Source organism: Carlito syrichta, unplaced genomic scaffold, assembly GCF_000164805.1.
Source record: "Carlito syrichta isolate Samal-C Ts95f unplaced genomic scaffold, Tarsius_syrichta-2.0.1 Scaffold303724, whole genome shotgun sequence".
In the NCBI taxonomy this organism is placed as follows: domain Eukaryota; kingdom Metazoa; phylum Chordata; class Mammalia; order Primates; family Tarsiidae; genus Carlito; species Carlito syrichta.
In genome coordinates this window covers 159,855-179,796 of record NW_007247820.1, presented here as the reverse complement: position 1 = coordinate 179,796, position 19,942 = coordinate 159,855, and the positions used below count along the sequence as shown (strand labels likewise).

The following is a 19,942-nucleotide window of genomic DNA, read 5'->3' as shown; positions in this document are numbered from 1 at the left end:
GGCGGGTCTCGAACCCGCGGACTCAGACAATCCACTCACCTCAGCCTCCCAAGGCGCGGGATTACAGGCTGAGCCACTGAGCCTGGCATGATTTCTTTTTAAAACATGGCTCCACTGCTAATAAAAAAGTAAAAGTTGCTCAATAAGTATGGGTGGGGTAAACTGTCAATTGTTGCTGTTAGGCTGACAAATAAGAACAGAGAATTAGACTGGGCTTGGTGGCTCAGCCTGTCATCCCAGCACTTTAGGAAGCCAAGGCAAGTGGATTGCCTGAGCCCACGGGTTCAAGTTCAGCCCAGGCAACTAGATGAGACCTCGTCTTTACAATAAATCAAAAATTAGCCAGGCGTGGTAGTGCGTGCCTATAGCTGGCTACCTGGAAGATTGAGGTAGAAGGATCACCAGAGCCCAGCAGGTCGACGCTGGGGTGGCTGTAAACCTGCCACTGCACTCCAGCCTGGGTGACGGAGTGAGACTTCTACTCAAAAAAATAATAAATAAATAATAAAAAGAACAGAGAATTAGCCATTGTATTTAGCAGTGTGAAGATCATTGGTAACCTGACAACAGTGGTTATTAATTATCACCTTTGGAGGACCTTGGAAACTTGTCTGCCAGCCTAGACTTAGTTGGAAACTTTAGGGCTGGAATCCCATAATCTATTTTTGAAAAGAGCTCCGTGTGATCCTAACACATGCTAAAGTTTGAGAACAACTGTTTAATTATCCATTCAGTTCTCCATACAGAAATGTAAATCATCTTTCTAAAATAAAGATCCCAGCCGGGCTCAGTGGCTCAGCCTGTAATCCCGCGCCTTTGGGAGGCTGAGGTGAGTGGATTGCCTGAGCCCGTGGGTTCGAGACCTGCCTGAGCAGCAAGACCTCATCTCTACAATAAATCAAAAAAATCAGCTGGGCGTGGTAGCGCATGCCTGTAATTCTGGCTACTCGGAAGGCTGAGGTGGAAGGATCGCCGGAGCCCAGCAGGTCGAGGCTGCGGTGGCCGGGAGCGGCCACTGCACTCCAGTCTAGGTGACAGAGTGAGACTCCAACTCAAAAAAAATAAAAATAAAAAAATAAAGATTCCATCGACTTCTTCCCTTCAGTGGCTTTCATTGCTCTTAGAATAAAACTTATAGTTTTGTCTTTAAATAGCTTATACGTTCTTTGTAATCTGACTTCAGGTAAAATCCAGTTTCACTTCTTTTCTCTCATCTGCTTTGCTTTATAGTCTCTGGTTATACTGAACTATTATATATCAGTTTCCTGAACATGCCACATATTTGCATACCTTTGGATTCTTTCCTCTCTGAATTATATTACCAATTGACTTTAGAATCAATATTTATGTCATATATCAGGTTATATATAGCATCACGTGTCTATCACACAACCTGAGTTTGATGTTCCTGGCATGTTCTCTCAGTGTATTGACCTCTTTGTGGTACTTACCTATTTGTGATTGCTTATTTTTTTGCTTACTTTTCTGACCCACAATAAACTCCTTGAAAGCATGGACTTTCTTGTGATTGGTTAATATTTTTTGACAGTTGTGTTTTCAATGGCATTTTCATGGGACATTGGTCTAGTTATTTATTACTCTGCCATTTCAAATGTAACAACCTTCTTACTGCTCTTCTTTTTTTTCCTTTTCAGACAACTGATCAATACTGGGTGCCATGTCTTCATGATGAAACTGAGAAACTAGTTCGTAAGGTAAAATGAATATTTGACAACGCATGGACTTGATGAAAGAGAATTTTAGGAAGGCAAATGATAATATGTAGATAAGGATTTATGTAAATTGTGTTTATTTACTTACTCTGTGATAATGGCTTGTTTAATTATTTGAGACTTTAGAAAACAGTATATGTTAAAATTTCTTCAACGAAATTGAGACATGTAATAAACTTTATTTTCAGTTAATCCAACTGGATAACCTTTTTGCCTATTGGAATGTAAAGTCTCAGATGTTTTGTCTTAATGGTTATGACGAATCATTGGTAAGTAAATTTTTTTGATATGTATATATATATTTGATATCATATTTTACATAAGGTTTAATTTATTGTCAGTTAACATACTGTAGTATTTTTTCTAAGCAAAATCCATTAGCAGAATTTATAGAAGTAGGTGAATGTGTATGTGCCAATACACAAACACATGTACTCACATGCATATCTTAAATGTTCCTAGAGCATTATTTTATAATAGCAGTTTGATGAGACATTGTTTAACCACTTTAATATTTTGCCATAGGCAAGTGCTTCTAAGTTTGAGTTATGTATTTTTAAAATTTCTTTTAAACTTTTTTGTTTTGCAGATAGTATGTTTGTTTGTTTGTTTGTTTTTTTAGGATATGTGTATATTGGCATGAATATAAATAAAAACAGTTTGTCTTTTAATAGGATGACTTGAGGAATGGCATTGTTAATGAAAATATTGTTCCAGAATGTTATGATTTTGGTAAGTACATTTCATAAGTTGAAAAATATAATTAAAGTAATCAATATAAATTTTAAATTAACATTGTTGATACCACTGTGATAGTTTATACTAAATTTTCTATTATATAGTTAAATATATTTATAATATATAAAAGCAAAAATTTATCTTTTCTATATACTTTATTGTTGTGGCACTTTTGACTGTATTTTAAAACTGCAAGGAATAATGTCTAATAAAAAGGTGTAGTAAATTATGGTAAATCTCAAAGGATAATTCAGTAACAATTAGGGTAATGTTTATGAAGATATTTTGAATTGGCAAACATAATTTAGTAAGGCTAACTGTTACAGCCTGTAGTTTAATGCTATTATTTTTTAAATGTGCATTTAAAAATTTTCTTACTTATACTTTTTTCTGTTTTCAAAATTTTATAGAATGAGCATATGTTACTTTTATAATCAGAAATGAGTTTCTTAAATACAAAGAGAAAAGAAGTGCTGTTTCTTCTACCTTGAGGGCACTCAATAAATGTTGATTGGTGATGGATAACTTAAGTCTTGAATTTCTCTGCCTGATGTCATTAGCCATAAGATATCCTTCCCGAAAGTATTTCTTTTCTTGATTTCAGTGGTACTTTTTGTCTGTATTCTATCTTCATGATTACTCTATTTTAGTTTTCTCAAGCAACTCTTCTCTTGTGCCTGCTCTTAAAATATTATTTTCCTTGTTTTGAACTGGGTTTCATTTTCTTCATTTTCTCCTCATAGGAAATATTCAGAACAGATAGGTTAACTATCATGTGTGTTTATGATTCTCAAATCTACTACTATATAGATTTGACATCTTTCTCCTTTGCCCTGCACTCGTTTCTGCTGTATCAGTCAGAGTCTGATGAGGAGAGAGAAACTACCTGGTAATTTGAACAGGGAAAATTCAATATAAATAATTACTAACTATAAGAGGAGATTGGACTAACAGGAGATTGCCTAGTAAAAAGCAGTAAGAATGCTAACAAATATAGGAATAGTATAGAGAAAGAATAAGCCCTGCCCTAGGGCTAAGATGGGATAGCCAAAAAAGTGCCCTCCTTCTGCAGGACTGAGTTCTAGACCTACACGGAGAGGACCTGATCATGGCTCATTGAATGGCAGGAAGGTCTCTGTGGTTTTGTGCCAGCAAAACTTGTTGGAGATTCACCCTCTGGAACTTCCTGCAAATCTGTCCTCATGGGAGCTTCATGGAGAGATGTCTCTCTGGATGCACTCCACTGCTGAATTGTCTTATCAGGGTTCTGGGGGAAGTTTCTTGCTGGCTTCTGACTGCTTTTAGCTTTTATGCACTGCAAAAGACTTATGGTGAAGAAGTCCTTCATGCCAAAGGAACCAGATACTAGAAAAGCCACCTGTTCTGTAGGAGCTGGGTGTGGGAGAAACCATGCCACTGCAGAAGTCTGTTGAATGAGCAGCATTACTCCTTCCTCCTGCAGCCTCTCTCCTGTGTCCTCTACTGATAAAGCTTAACATTATGCCAGCTGGTAAAAGAAAAATATCTAAAGGTCTTCAAACTATTTTTCAGACCAGTCAGTGAAAGGTAAATTTGGGGCTCAGAGGCAATAAATTTATAATAACTGATAAACTGATATTAAACTGGCATACCTGCTAGAGAGGGAATGGGGAATGAAGGGTTTCTTTTTGTATCTTTGTTTTTGTGTTTAATTGAAGAGATGACAACTTGTTTATAGGCTGAGATGGGAATGATTCAGTAGAACATGAAAAATTGTTGTAGGAGAAAAGGAGGACAGTTTCTGGATCGGTGTGGGTGAAAGGGAAATCATGTCTAGTACATAAGTGGAGAGCATTGCTGCAGATAGGAGCATGGTCAGTTTGTTTATAAGATAGAATTTAGTTACAAGAGAGGAGTCTTCTTGAGTTGATGTGGCAACAGGAGTCTATGGAATTTATCTTCTGAGCTCTTCTTTTTTAAAAAATTTAATATTTGGGGAGTTGGAGGTTTTGGAGTGAAAAGAAGTCAAGAATAGGCATGTTAGAGAAGTGAGAGAATGAATTGACTAAGGCAATGTTCTCAAAGTCTGGGTCAGACTAGCAATATCAGCATCATTTTGAAATGGAAATTTCTAGGGCCTAACCCACATACACTGAATTAAAACCCTTGGGGTAACACTCAGAATTTGATGTTTTTAATTTTTTTTTACTTCAGTGAATTTTATTGATGGCAGAATTTGATGTTTTAAAATTTTTTATTTGTATAAAATTGTAGGGTACAAGTGCAATATTGTTACATGGATATATTGGGTAGTGGTGAAGTCTGGGCATTTGGTCTGTCACCTGAATAATGTACATTGTACCCATTAAATAATTTCTCATTGTCTGCCCCTCTCTCATCTACCTGTTCTCAGTCTCCAGTGTCTGTCATTCCATGCTCTATGTCCATGTGTACATGTTATTTAGCTCCCACTTGTAAATGAGAATATGTAGTATTTGTCTTTCCAAGTTGTCACTCCGATGACAAGGGCTTTCAAGATTCATCTATGTTGTCACCAAAGACATGTTTTCATTCTTTTTTATGACTAAATATGTATTTTATTGTGTATATACCATATTTTCTGTATTCAGTCATCCATTGATTAACTCTGGTGGATTCCATATCTTTGCTGTTGTGAACAGCTCTGTGATAAACATATAAGCTCATGTGTCTTTTCCTTAGGGTAGACACACAATAGTGGGATTGCTGGATCAAATGACAGTTTTATTTTAGTTCTTTGAGAAATCACCATACTGCTTTCCATAGAGGTTGTACTAATTTACTTTTCCACCAACAGTATTCACTTTCTCTGCTTTCTCACCAACATCTATTATTTTTTGCCTTCTTAGTAATAGCCATTCTATAGGCATAAGATAATACCTCATTGTGGTTTTTGTTTGCACTTCTCTGATGGTTAGTGATGTTCAGCATTTTTTGTATGCTTGTTGACCATTTGTATGTCTCCTTTTGAAAAATGTCTATCCATGTCCTTTGTCCACTTTTTAATGGGGTTATTTTTTGTTGTTGTTATTGCTGTCAAGTTGTTTGAGTTTCTTGTAAATTCTGGGTATTAGTCCCCTGTCAGATGCATAACTTGCAAATATTTTCTCCCATTCTGCAGTTAGATATTTTAATAATCTCTTCAGGTGATTCTAATGAATACTAAAGTTTGAGAACCACTAGGATAGAGTAGGGGCTGAATAATTTTTTTGTAAAAGGCTAAAGAGTAAATTGAATATTTTACATTTTGCAGGCCATATAGTATCTCTAACACATATTCCCTCTTTGTGTCTTTTAAACAACCTTTAATAGTATAACAATCATTTTGGGCTAACTGGACCTACAAAAACAGGTTGTGGTATGGATTTGGCTGATGCCTAGACAAAAATAATTTCTCATTGTCTGGCCTCTTTCATCTACCTATTCTTCTCAGTCTCCAGTGTCTATCATTCCACACTTTATGTCCAAGTATACACGTTCTTTAGCTACCACTTATAAATGAGAATATATAGTATTTGTCTTTGCAAGTTGTTTCTCTGATGTTAAGGGCTTTCAAGATCCATCTACGTTGCTGCCAAAGACATGATTTCATTCTTTTTTATGACTAAATAGTATTTTATTGTGTATATACCACATTTTCTTTATTCAGTCATCCATTGATGAGCACTGGTAGATTACATATCTTTGCTGTTGTGAACAGCAAAAAGGAATGTTGTGTAGTTTCTCAACAAGTATTAAGGACCCACTTGACATTAAAGTGAGATAAGGCAGTGTGATTGTGTATATATATGTATCTTTTGCTCAGTCACATTCACCTGCTTAGTTGCAGATATGGAGTTAAGTGGGTTTTGCTGAGCAAGTACTGATGAAGTAAGAAGGGCAAAGTATTAAGGATAAATGCAAGGGGATGATTAGAATAACTGATAATGGAATTTCAGGGGTGGGGTGGGGGTGGAACCGAGGACATGAAGCAGAGGTGAAAGAGAAAAGATGGAGGAATTGTGTAGGTCTAGTAGCTTCTGTCACTAACCTCTAGATTTATTTATTTTCTGTTATGTTTCAGTGTAAGATGGAATGCAGCAGAAGGAAGATCTTTAAGCATTTATTTCTATTCAAATAAAAATACCTTTGAATGTTTAAAAAGTATTATAGCAAGTTCATAGGGATGATTAAAGCAAAACATTTATATATTATCTTTGTATACAGATTAGTTTATAATTTAATGGTTGATCTCTGTCTAGATTCTACTATTGCTAAATAAGAACTGTTGCATGGTTCTTATTTTTTTGTGGAGGGGAGCATTAAATACAGAGTTGAGAGGGATTTATCTTAGGTTATGGGTTGAGTCAACCAGGTAATCCTGGGAAAACTCTCTTCTTCTTTCTCCTCTTTTAACCAGTTAAAAGGAAGAAAGGTGGAACAGAGAAATTCATCAGAAATTTAGAAGTTATAATTAGATAATGAAAATCAGTGTTAATATATAATCCTTTTTATCCTCTTAGCATTTCTAATGTTCATTCATTTCCTAAAACTGTGTGCTTTTATTAAAACTATATTATTGGACTATTTTTCTTTTAGAGGATGTGTCTGCTTTTAAGGCTTATAGTGGTATTTTGAGGAGTTAGATTAACCTTTATTGTACATGTAGAAGACAACATGAGTTACAAGTAAATCTTCTCCACTAATTAACAAACAGTTCATCTGACCAAATAAGATTGTATGACTATGTGGGAACTGTAGAAAGGGTATAAAAGAAATAAAAATCAGTGTTTTCAACTTTGTCTTTTTGGTGCCTTGAAACCTTTGAAATATAACTCAGTTTTTTTTCAATTTATATTATTTTTCAGTATTTCGCCCCATATCTGCTAATGCCAAACTTCAGATGAATCGCCGATCAGATTTTGACTTTTCTGACCCCAAAATAAACCTGGATGTTGAGTTACATAACATAGCAATTGAATTTAATAAACCACAGGTGATTTTATTTAATGAAAATTTCAGTTGTGATTATTGTTTGATAAAAGAGTAACTAAGATTTTAGATGTTTTTCTAAAATTCATAATATTATATGGTCACATTTTCTTAAAAGGTCAGTAATTTAACTTTGATTTTCAATAATTGAACAAAAAACCTGAAACAATTAAGAACTGTAAATTTTCCGTTTTTTAGTATTTCAGTGTCATGGAGCTTCTTGAGTCAGTTGATATGATGAAGCAAAATCTGCCTTATAGGAAATTCAAGCCTGATGTACCTGTTCACTTTCATGCCCAGGAATGGTAAATGCCTTTTTTTAAGATTTAAAAAATATGGCGTAAAAGTAAATTTCTTGACTTTAAGAATAATTTTTAAGATGCTTATTTTAAGGTCTGATACAACAAACTGTAATTGAGTTTGTGAAACATATGTAGGTGCGTTTGCCTATTATATTAGTGCAATTGTTTAAGGAGTTCTTCCTTGCACAATTTACAACTGGAGACACTAGACTACCTTAGTTTTCATTTACTGTAGAGGGTTCAATATTTTTGGAATTATGGAAAAAAGTATATCCTGGTAAGTTTTCTAACAATGTCTGCTTTCCTCCCCTGCAACCCCCCCCCCAACTTTCCTATCAGACACACTAAGTATATATTATCAAGCCTGTATTTTAAAACCTGAAAAAGTTATGGAGTCTATGTAATATAACTCCATTTTATATTTCAGGTCTAGTTTTCTCAATATTTAAGCTATTCCTAGTTTTAAGAAGTTGGAATTACTCTTTTAGTTGACTAATTCAGTTATTGTTCAGGTGCCTAAAATGTTGTTTGCCAGTTGATGCCTTACTAACTACTTTTTGTGTAGAACTGTTTATTTTTATCACAATAAAGTTATTTTGCTTATTTTCACTTAAGGAAGAGGTAAGATTAATAATGCATTGTTAACGCAAACATTGAGTAAAAAGGAAGTGCTCAGATAATATGAGGGGAGACCCAAAAAACCTGGAATTATCTTTTGGAGGGTGGTCCCTTTTTGGTAAACTCGGAATTTGTTTCTCCGGATCAAACCATCAACCAAAGCTTTTATCTGGCAGTTTTGAGAAGGGTGTGTCACAATTTGCGGAGGAAAACAACCCAAGTTGTGGCAAACAGGTGACTAGTTCTTCCACCATGACAACACACCTGTCCACACTGTACTGGGTGTTCAGCAGTTTTGACCAAAACCAGCCTGACCCTGGTGCTCCACCCCTCCCTATTCACCTGACTTCACTCCGAGCGATTTTTTTTTTCCTTTCACCAATGAAAAATGTCCTCAAAGGGAAACATTTTGCCAGTGTGGAATACATGAAACAAAAAACGGCAGAAGCACTAAAAGTCATCAACATTTGATGAGTTCAGAAACTGTTTTGAGCAGTGGAAAAAGCATCTTGATAGATGTGTTGCACCAAACAGAGAGTACTTAGGAGGTGACTGAAGTTTAAACGTGGAAGAGTAAATATATAATTTTTAATAAATACCAGTTTTTGAGTCCCCCCTCATATATCATTTTTATAATCTCTGTATTGTATTTACGTTTGTTGTTAGAGTAGAAGCAATATCAGTTATGTATCATACTGTTGATTTGAGGGTGTTAAGTGTGTAGTTTTTCTTTTTGTTTTTTTAACTAGGTGGGCTTATGCTATACATGGTATTCTTGAAGTAAATGTTTGCCCCAACTTACGGATGTGGTCATGGAAGCATATTAGAGAACATAGGCAAAAAGTGAAGCAATATAAAGAACTGTATAAAAAAAAATTAACGAGTAAGAAGCCACCTGGTGAAATTCTCGTGTCTTTGGAGGTTAGCATTTAAAAAAAATTGTTGAGTATTTTGTACTACATAACTCCTCAGTCTTTAGTGACTAACACTTTCTACTTATTCTCTCTGATTTTTATTGACCATTCTTTCTCTTTTACTTAGACATTTTTGTCTGTTCTTCACATGGGTAATACAAGATTTGGGTTTACATGATTTGGGGGGATAATTTCAAATTTTCTAATTAGTTTTGAACTTTAACCTGAATCCTTCAATTCTGCTGGACAAGAGGACCCTGAATTAAGTTGCTTTCAAGATAAGAGTAGGTTGTGGTTTCTTCCCTTGGGGGAAAAAAGGTTGGAGCTTGAGGTTTTCAAGAGTAATCATGGGTATGTATAGCTATGATGAAAGATTGAGCTTATCTCAGTTTATTTCAATAGCCATGACAACTTTGAAAAGTATAATTGTTAAGAACAAATCTTAAGTGTATTTAAGTCTACTTGGAATACAGGCATACTTCATTTTATTGCATCTTGCTTTATTATGCTTTACTGCATTTTTTTTTTTTCTTACAAATTGAAGGCTTGTGGCAACTCTGCATTGAACAAGTCTATCAGCGCCATTTTCTGCCAGCATGTATTCATGTTTCTGTGTCACATTTTAGTAATTCCCTCAATATTTTAAACTTTTCATAGTTAATTATATCTGTTATGGCATTCTATGATCATTGATCTTTAATCTTTGCTTTTAATATCACAATTGTTTTGGGATACCACAAACTGCATTCATATAAGACCTCAAACTTAAAAAATGTTGTGTGTGTTCTGATCCACTGACTTTCCCTCTGTTCAGGTCTCCCCATTCCTGGAGACAGAATATTGAAATGAGGCCGATTAACCCCTACAAAGGCCTCTAAGTGTTCAAGTGTAAGGAAGAATTATGCATCTCTCACTTTAAAGCAGAAGCTAGAGATGATTAAGCCTAATGAAGAAAGCACATTGAAAGTGTAGATAGGTTAAAATCAGACCTCTTGCACCAAAGTTAGCTAAGTTGTAAATGCAAAAGAAAAGTTCCTGAAGGAAATTAAAAGTGCTACTTCAGGGAACACATGAATAATAAGTGAAACAACCGTATTGCTGACATGGAGAATGTTTTAGTGGTCTGAATAGATTAAACCACAGCATACCCCAAAACCAAAAAATCTAATCCAGAATAAAGCTTTAAACTTACCTTTACACTTAACTGTGAAGGCTGTGAGGAGGTGAGGAAGCTGTAGAAGAAAAGTTGGAAACTAGCAGAGGTTGTATCATGAGATTTGAGGGAAGAAGCCATCTTCATAACAATGCAAAATGAAGCAGCAAGTGCTGATGTAGATGCTGCAGCATAACTCAGATTTAGGTAAGATAATGCATAATGGTGGCTACACTAGACAATAGATTTTCAATGTATATGAAATAGCCTTCTGTTGGAAGAAGATACCATTTAAACTTTTCATAGCTGGAGAGAAGTCAATGCCTGACTTCAAAGCTTCAACGGACAGGCTGTCTTGATAAGGGCGAATGCAACTGGTGACTTGTTGAAGCCAAAACTCACTTGCCATTCCAGAAATCTTAGGTCCCTTAATAATTATACTAAATCTACTCGGCCATGTACTCTATACATGGAATAAAAAAGTCTGGATAACAGCACATCAGTTTACAGCATGGTTTACTGAATATTTTAAGTCTACTCTTGCGAACTACTGCTCAGAAGAAAAGATTCCTTTCAAAATATTACTGCTCATTGACAATGCACCTAGTCACCTAAGAGCTCTGATGAAGATGTACAAGGTGAATGTTGTTTTTCTGCTTTTCATGACATTCTTTCTGCAGCCCATGGATCAATGAATAATTTTACCTTTTAAGTCTTATTATTTAAGAAATATATTTTGTAAGATGATAGCTGCTTTAAAAAATAGTGATTTCTTCTATGGGTCTGGGCAAAGTAAACCGAACACCTTCTGGAAAGGACACACAGTTTTAGATGCCATTAAGAGCATTTGTGATTCATGGGAGGAAGTCAAAATATGAACATTAACAGGAGTTTGGAAGAAGTTGATTCCAATTCTCAATGAAGACTTTGAGGGGCTCAAGACTTCAGTGGAGGAAGTTACTGCACATGTGAAAATAGCAAGAGTTCTAGAATTAGAAGTTGAGCCTGAAGATGTAACTGAATTGCTGCAATCTCATGATACAACTTGAAGATGAGTAGTTGCTTCTAATGGATGAACAAAGAAAGTGGTTTCTTAAAAAGGAATCAGTTCCTGCTGACAATGTTGTGAACATTGTTGAAATGACAACAGAGGATTTAGAATATTACTTAAACTTAGTTGATAAAGCAGGACAGAGATTGAGAGGATTGACTCCCATTTTGAAAGAAATTCTACTGAGGGTTAAATGCTGTCAAACAACCTCATATGTTACAGATAAGTCTTTTGTGAAAGGAAGAATCAGTCAATGTAGGAAACTTTCATTGTTAAGGAATTGTCACAGCCACTCCAATCTTCAGCAGCCACTGTCCTGGTCAGTCAGCAGCCATAAGCATTGGGGAAAAAAATCCTTCATCAACAAGAGGGCTCAGATGTTCATTAGCATTTTTTAGTAATAAAGTATTTTAAAATTAAGTTATGTCTTTTTTAAGACATAATAGTGTTGCACCTTTAATAGACTATAGTGTAAACATAACTTTTATATGCATTAGGAAACCAAAAAATTTGTCTGGCTTGCTTTATTGTGGTAGTCTGGAACTGAATCTGCAATATCTCTGAGGTATGTTTGTAGCTTAATGATGACATACAAACTACATACATAAAATAGAGGATTTATAATTATATTTTTAGTTGAAAATGTCACTAATATGTTTACTCTTATCTGTAGTTAAAACCCAAATAAAATCATTTTAAACAATGCATGTATATCTTTTAGTATGTGTTTACAACTCTAAGAATTTGTAACTATTGTATGCATATATATGATTGTATTGTTTATAAAGTTATTTTAGCTTACTAATTTCCAAGCTGATATATATTCAAGAATTGCTTCCCGGAATTTCATATATATTGATAGATATTCTATTTTTTACTTCCTATTATGCCTTTTCTTTAGTTCAGCAGTTGGATAGATTGTATGCTTCAGTTATTTATGGAAAGTTATTTTTGTATAGTTAACACATTTTTGTTTATATTTTCAGGAGTTGGAAAAAACCCTGGATGTCTTTAATATAACTATAGCTAGACAACAGGCAGAAGTTGAGGTAATTACAGATTACTTTTCAATTAGTAAAGGTAATTCTGAATTCAAAATAGGTATGACATGTATTGTGATATAAGTATTGTGCTATACCACAACCATTTCTTACAAGATATTCAAATTTGCTTTTTTGTGTTATAAGAAAATTTGATTTAATATTTTGCCACATGCATTTAAGTCAGAGATTTGTTTTTATGGGAATAATTCATTCTAAATAATTGAGCTTTTCAGATATTCAAAATTCATATGAAGATGAAAAGCTAGCTCCCCCGCCCCAAATCGTCATCTCTTATAAGACAGTGGGCGGCGAGGGATGGGGAGGGAACTTTGTGGTACTACGAAATTTTTATTTCTGACTGATGTTGCAGTTACCGTGTTCTGTTGTCCATGTGTATGTTTACTGTCATTCACTCAAGTAAATACATTCTGGAAATATTATGCTTCTGTTTCTTTCAGTTGCTAAATAAAGGATGGCTTGTCATTTATTTGAAAATATATTTATTTTAGGTAAAGAAAGCTGGATACAGGATTTTCAAAGAAGGGATAAAAGATCCAGAGGATAATAAAGGATGGTTTAGCTGGTTGTGGTCTTGGTCAGCACAGCATACTGATGAACAACAACCAGATGTTAAACCTGGAAGTATGTCCTTTTCACTTTACACCATTGTTAATCATTGGGTTTGAAAATAAGTTTGGTAGGAAATGCGTTCGCTAATTAAAATAAATAGATACTGTAAGTATATCCACATAATGATATATGGTGTAAAATTATTACCAATAAACTTACTGTTACCACATTTTTAAAGGTATATAAGTTAAAAAGATAAAAATTAAAATAATTTTCAAAGTCTTTCTAATGCTTACAAAAGAGCTGTGTACATAAAGAATTTAGTGTATTCATAGAGCACAGCAATAAATAGGTAAATATTCCAAAATGACCTAAACCATTGTAAATTTTTATTGAAATTGTTTCTTGGAAAGATTTTTGTTTTTTTTAACCAGATACTTAAGATTATTACTTTGGAGGCTTAATGTCTTAGGTGTATGTTATTAGCATTTTGTCTCTCACAAGTTAGTTAAGCTCATTAAACTTTAGCTTTATCATCTGTAACATGGGGAAAATTTATGAACACTTGCTATGTTCATTAGCACAGTGCTGTAAGTGCCAAGTACAGTTAGCCATTTTCTGAGCTCTTGTTTAATACAAATAGTTAAAAATATATGTCGCTAACTATATATTGCTAATTTGGAATATTGCATGTAAAATTGCCAGTGCCATTCTAAAATATTCAATGTTTATAATTTTTACAAGCATTAGAAAAAAAGTAACTTTATTATTTATTAAGGGCAGTTAAATTGTGTCAATTTTAGCCGGGCTCGGCGGCTCAGTCTGTAATCCTGCGCCTTGGGAGGCTGAGGTGAGGGGATTGCCTGAGGTGAGGGGATTGCCTGAGCCCAGGGGTTCGACACCTGCCTGGGCAACTTGGTGAGACCTCATCTCTACAATAAATAAAAAAAAAAAACTAGCCGGGCATGGTAGCACACGTCTGAAGTTCCAGCTACTTGGAAGGCTGAGGCGGAAGGATCGCCGGAGCCCGGCAGGTCGAGGCTGCGGTGGCCGGGAGCGGCCACTGCACTCCAGTCTGGGTGACAGAGTGAGACTCCAACTCAAAAAAAAAAAAAAATTGTGTCAATTTTGTGTTGTTATTATTTTAAGAACACAAAGCACTTCTTTATGACTTGTAGTTCTTGAAGAAATGTTGACTCCTGAAGAAAAAGCTTTACTCTATGAAGCAATTGGCTATAGTGAAACAGCAGTTGATCCAACTTTGCCAAAAACAGTAAGATATTTTCTTGCCTTTTATTTCAGAGTTTAATGTTAGTTTTAATCCTTTCAAGAATATATGTTACTTTTTCTGTGATTTTTTTTTTCCGGGTCAGTAATTGCATTTAATTTCCAACAATAAGATAAATATTGTTCCCTTATTTTTTGGTGTTAATGTCATGATTCTTTAATAATATGCTTTTATAGTATTTTGTGGTTTTGGAAATGAGTGGACTAAAAGAATTCGATTATTTGTTCTGTTTATATGCATATGTATATTTATTTTATTCTTCTGATTATACTCTAGTTTGAAGCCATGAAGTTTTTTGTTCACTTGAAAAGTATGTCTGTTGTTCTAAGAGAAAATCATCAAAAACCAGAACTGTTAGATATTGTCATAGAAGAATTTAGCACTTCGATTGTGCAAAGACCAGGAGCACAAGCAATAAAGTAAGTATTAATTTATTTTCTTTTATCATATAAGAAAAAAACCTTATTTAGTTTGGTTTATTGTATCCTTTTGTGTTTCTAGGAACTTAGGTTTTTCACCAGTAATATATTTTTTGAAATTAAGATAATATCCAGTCAATAGAAAATTGCATGCCAATGAAATGTAGAAGGACATGAAAGAATAATACAAAAAGAATTGGCAGTTATACCCTGCATTAATGATGGTTTTTATCTGGGAATGTCTTTATTTTACCTTTGTTTTTAACAAAATAGCTTTATTGAGATATTCATATATCATACAGCTTATCCATTTAAAGTATATGATCCATTGGTTTTTCGTAATTGTATTATATAGTAATTTTTTGTTGATGTATTTACAAGGTTGCAATCATTATCGCAATCTAATTCCAGAGCATTTCAACAACTCAAAGAAGCCTTGTAACTATTTAAGTTACTCCCAGTGACTTTACTTATCCCCTGGCAACAACTAATTTGCTTTCTTTCTTTTTTTTGATATTATATTAAATCTGTTGTTGTAAATAATGTTTTTTTTAATATATATATTTTTTATTTTACAATTGTGGGGTACTGTCTGTGTTGGGCATTCCATATGAATGTAGTCAAACAAGATGTGATCCTTGCTGTTTGGCTTTTTTCAAGATTCCTCCATGTTTTTGCATAAAGTTGAACTTTGTTCCTTTTTATTGCCTAATATTCTTTGGATGGATATACCATACTTTGTCTGTTTACCAGTTGAATATTTGGGTTATTTCTTTGGTGATTATGAATATTGCTGCTATAAAATATTCATCGACAAGATTTTGTTTGGACCTAGGTTTTAAATTTCTTAGATCTATACCTGGTAGAATTACTGCCTTCTGGTAACCTTATTTTAACCTTTTGAGGGACTTCTGGACTGTTTCCCAAAGCAGCTGCACCATTTTACATTCCTACCAACAGTGTAGAAAATTTCAGTTTCTTCATATCCTCATTAACACATATTACTATCTGTTCTTTTGATTATAGCCATTCTAGAAAGTGTAAAGTGGTATCTCATTTTGATTTACATTTCCCTGATGGCTCATAGTAATGCCTATCTTTTCCTGTGCTTATTGGCCATTTCATGTGTGTATCTTCTTTGGAAAATGCCTATTGAATTTCTTTCTATTTTTTATTGGATTATCTTTTTATTATTGAGTGTAAGAGTTCCTTATATATTGTGATTCAAGTCTCTTACTAGACAAAAAGACTTTCAGTTATTTTTTCCCGCTCAGTTTTTTCTCCCTTTTTCTTTATGGTATCCTTTGAAGCATAAATGTCTTTAATTCTGAGCAAGTCAAATTTATTTATATTTACTTTTTTACATGTTCTTTTCACCTGATCTCAGAAGTCTTTGCCTAATCCAAGGGCATGGGGATACAGTCCTATATATTCTTGTAAGAATTTTTTACTTAAATAGGTTTATGATCTATTTTGAATTAATGTTAGTGTATGGTATGAGGAAGAGGTCCAACTTTAATCTTTGCATGAGATTACTCAGTTGTCCCAGACCATTTGTAAAAAAAACTATTCTTTCCCCTATCAAATGGTCAAAATGAGTTGGTTGTAAATATAAGGATTTATTTCTGGACTCTTGATTCTAATCCCATTGGTCTGTATGTCTAGCTTATGCCAGTACAACAGTGTCTTGAATACTCTGTAGCTTTGTAGTAAATCTTGAAATCAGGAAGTATGACTCTTCCAGTTTTGTTTTTTGTTTTAGCTGTTCTGAGTTCCTTCAGTTTCTATGTAAATTTTAAGATTATCTTGCCTATTTCTGCAAAAAAAAAAAATCCGTTCAGAGTTTGATAAAGATTGTGTTGAATCTCTGTATCAATTTTGAGTTTACTCCACGTTGGATGTTTTTCCATTTATTTAGATATAAATAGTAGTTTCCAGAGTATAAGGTTTACCCCTCTTTTGTTAGATTTAGTTTTAATGCTATTATAAATGGAATTGTCAGCTTAATTTCATTGTGAATTGTTTATTACAATTGTGTAGAAATACAATTATTTTTAAATGTTGCTTCTGTACCCTGCAACCTTGGTGAACTTGTTTCATTAAGGCAGTAGTTGATTGATTTCTTAGAGTTTTGTAGTTGATTAATTCCTTAGAGTTTTTTATATATATGATCATATGATCTACAAATAGAGATAATGTTACTTCTTCCTTTTTTATTTGAATTTCTTTAATAACTCATGAATGCTGTTGAGCATTTTTTCATGTGGATATTGGCCATTAGTATAAGTTAATTGAGTTCATTTTTTTTTTTTTAATGGAGAAGGGGAGTGCAGTGGCATGATAACAACAGCCTTGATCTCCTGTGCTCCGGCAGCCCTTCCACTTCAGCATCCCAAGTAGCTGGGACTACAGGCATTCATCACCATGCCCAACTAACTTTTTGAAGTTTTTTTCTAGAGACAAGGTTTCACTATGTTACCCAGGCTGGTCTCAAGCTTCTGGGCTCAAGCAGTCCACATGCCTCGGTTTTCTAAAGTGCTGGGGTTACAGGTGTGAGCCACTACGCCTGGCCATGTCCATTTTTAAATTGAGTTATTTTTCCTTTTGTTGCTGAGTTATAAGAATTCTTACATATTCTGGATATTAGACTCTCATCAGATACATGATTTGCATATATTTTTCTTCATTCTTTAGTTTGTAATTTATTTTGTTGATGATTTCCTTTTATGTACAAAAGTTTTTAATTTTGATGAAGTTCAATTTTATCTTTTATTGTTGTTGTTCATGCTTTTGCTATCATGTGTGAGGTTTGCCTAGCCCAAGGTTGTGGAAATTGCCGGAAAGTTTATAATTTTCACTGAGTGGTCTGTGGGGAAAAGGGTTGCTGAGTTCCTCACAGAGCCATTCTAGAAATCCTCCCCATGCTTTTATTCTTAGAAAATCCTCCCCATGCTTTTTATTCTTAGAAAAGGAAATGTGGCCGGGCACAGTGGCTCACGAGGCCTGTAATCCCAGCACTTTGGGAGGCAGAGATGAGAGGATTGCCTGAGCTCAGGGGTTCAAGACCAGCCTGGGCAACTTGGCAAGACCTCATCTCTACAATAAATTCAAAAATTAGCCGGGTGTAGTGGTGTACGCTTGTAGTTCCAGCTACTTGGAAGGCTGAGGTGAAAGGATCACCTGAGCCCATCAGGCTGCGGTGGCTGCAAACGTGCTACTGCTCTCCACCCTGGGCAACTCCAGAAAAAAAAGAGGAAGTACCTATAAAGTTGTGTTAAATATGAAAGACTTCCCAGCTTTACATTGATTGAGCATTGGAAGAATTTAGTTATGTTAATTTTAGATGTTATCAGTAAGTACACCAAAAATTACCTTACAACTTTTTAAATATAGAAATTGACACTTAAGTAGGCTTCTTTGTAAATTTCTCTAGGTCAATTCAGAAGAATCATTGTATATTTTCTTTGATGTGAGTGAACTGGAGTCAGGAAATGCCAAGTGATGTTGCCTTCATTAATTTTCATTTTATTATTTTCAGTTTGAAAATTATTTAGAATTTTATGGATTCCTAACTTTTATCCTATCGTTTTTCATGCAGGTTTGAAACCAAAATAGGTTCATTTCATGTTACTGGCTTACCAGATGATTCAGAAAAGCCTCGCCTTCTGTCTTCATTGGATGAAGCTATGTCACTCTTTCAAATTACATTTGAGACAAATCCATTAGATGAAACTGTTGCTCAAAGGTGTATCATAGAAGCTGAACCTTTAGAAATTATATATGATGCAGTAAGCAGTTTTTTAAATTACTAAGTTTTTATATAATCCAGTTTGCTTTGAGTTTGTGTTAATGATGTTTATTTTAACAGAGGACAGTGAATAGTATAGTGGAATTCTTCAGACCTCCAAGAGATGTGCATCTAGCACAGCTCACTTCAGCAACTTTAACAAAACTTGAAGAATTTCGTGATAAGACAGCAACAGGTAAATACCAGTATTTACGTTAGTGAATTAAGTACTATCTCCTATATTAACTTTTGATTTATGGTTAATAATTTTAGTAACGTTTACTAAACTTATAAACTTATTATTATATTGTATTTTATTATAAACTTATATTTTTAGACTGATTACAGTTTAACAGGAACAAATTTGGTATTATGTTTAAAGGCAGAGGGAATGAAATCACTTTTTATACTCAGAATGTGCTCATCCAGAAGCCACATTTAATTGCAGAATTTTATTTAGTATTTTTGAAACTCTGTTTATAACAGAAACTGATCTCTCACTTTTCTTTCTTATGAGTCCCAGATTTTGATATATTGGCCTCAAAATATAAAAGTTCTGTCCTTTTTTATTTTCTGGGGGAGTTTGTGTAAGTCATGTATTATTTTTTCCTTAAATGTTTGGCAGAGCTTCACAGTAAAACCATTTAGGCTTGGAGATTTCTTTGTTGGAAGGTTTAATATTAGATTCAGTTTTTAAAATAGTTGACTATAGAGATAGTCTGTGTGATTTTAATGCTTTGTAATTTGTTGGGACTTTTTTCCTAGCTCAATCAATGGTATTGAAAAAAAATATTCCTCATATGCTGAAAAGCCTGTCTTTTTTGTACCTATATTATCCATTAGGCAATATTTGTTAATAAACATGTACTTCAGATCTTTTGTATCCTTACTGAATTTTCTTTCTCCTTTTGTCACCTTGTTCTATCAATTATTAAGAGAAATAACATGAAAAGTGTCCCATTATTAAATGTGGATTTTTCTGTTTCTTCTAGATCTGATAGTTTGTTTAAAAAAATAAAATTTGGGGTTATTATTAGATACATGCAGATGTGATTTTTCTTCCTCCTGTAAGCCAAATTTTTTATCTATGTGAAGTTGACTACCTATATTTTTGGAAATGCTATAATTTTTTTTCCCTGTATACTTTTTAATTTTTTGGTCTGATGTCAATATGAATTATATAAGGTTTCTTTTGTTAGAATGTTCCTGGTATGTATAGTTTTCATATTTCTACTTTTTCCCTGTATATTTTCAGATGTGTCATGTCTACACATAATAATATATATATATATTTTTGAGTTGGAGTCTCACTCTGTCACCCAGACTGGAGTGCAGTG

At 34.0% G+C, this 19,942-nt stretch overlaps 1 protein-coding gene across 1 annotated transcript in view; it reads left to right on the top strand.

Annotated features, from left to right (window-relative positions):
* The window catches only part of LOC103261504 (vacuolar protein sorting-associated protein 13A), a gene marked incomplete at its 3' end in the record, with an annotated part of 187,695 nt that overhangs the window by 32,398 nt on the left and 135,355 nt on the right, over positions 1-19,942 (top strand). The window contains exons 8-19 of the mRNA XM_008059114.1: positions 1,656-1,715; positions 1,922-2,002; positions 2,408-2,465; positions 7,337-7,464; positions 7,659-7,765; positions 9,130-9,301; positions 12,485-12,547; positions 13,051-13,183; positions 14,290-14,384; positions 14,676-14,818; positions 18,417-18,606; positions 18,687-18,801. Of these exons, the coding sequence (XP_008057305.1) occupies positions 1,656-1,715; positions 1,922-2,002; positions 2,408-2,465; positions 7,337-7,464; positions 7,659-7,765; positions 9,130-9,301; positions 12,485-12,547; positions 13,051-13,183; positions 14,290-14,384; positions 14,676-14,818; positions 18,417-18,606; positions 18,687-18,801 (1,345 nt within the window). The remainder of the gene's footprint in view (positions 1-1,655; positions 1,716-1,921; positions 2,003-2,407; positions 2,466-7,336; positions 7,465-7,658; positions 7,766-9,129; positions 9,302-12,484; positions 12,548-13,050; positions 13,184-14,289; positions 14,385-14,675; positions 14,819-18,416; positions 18,607-18,686; positions 18,802-19,942) is intronic.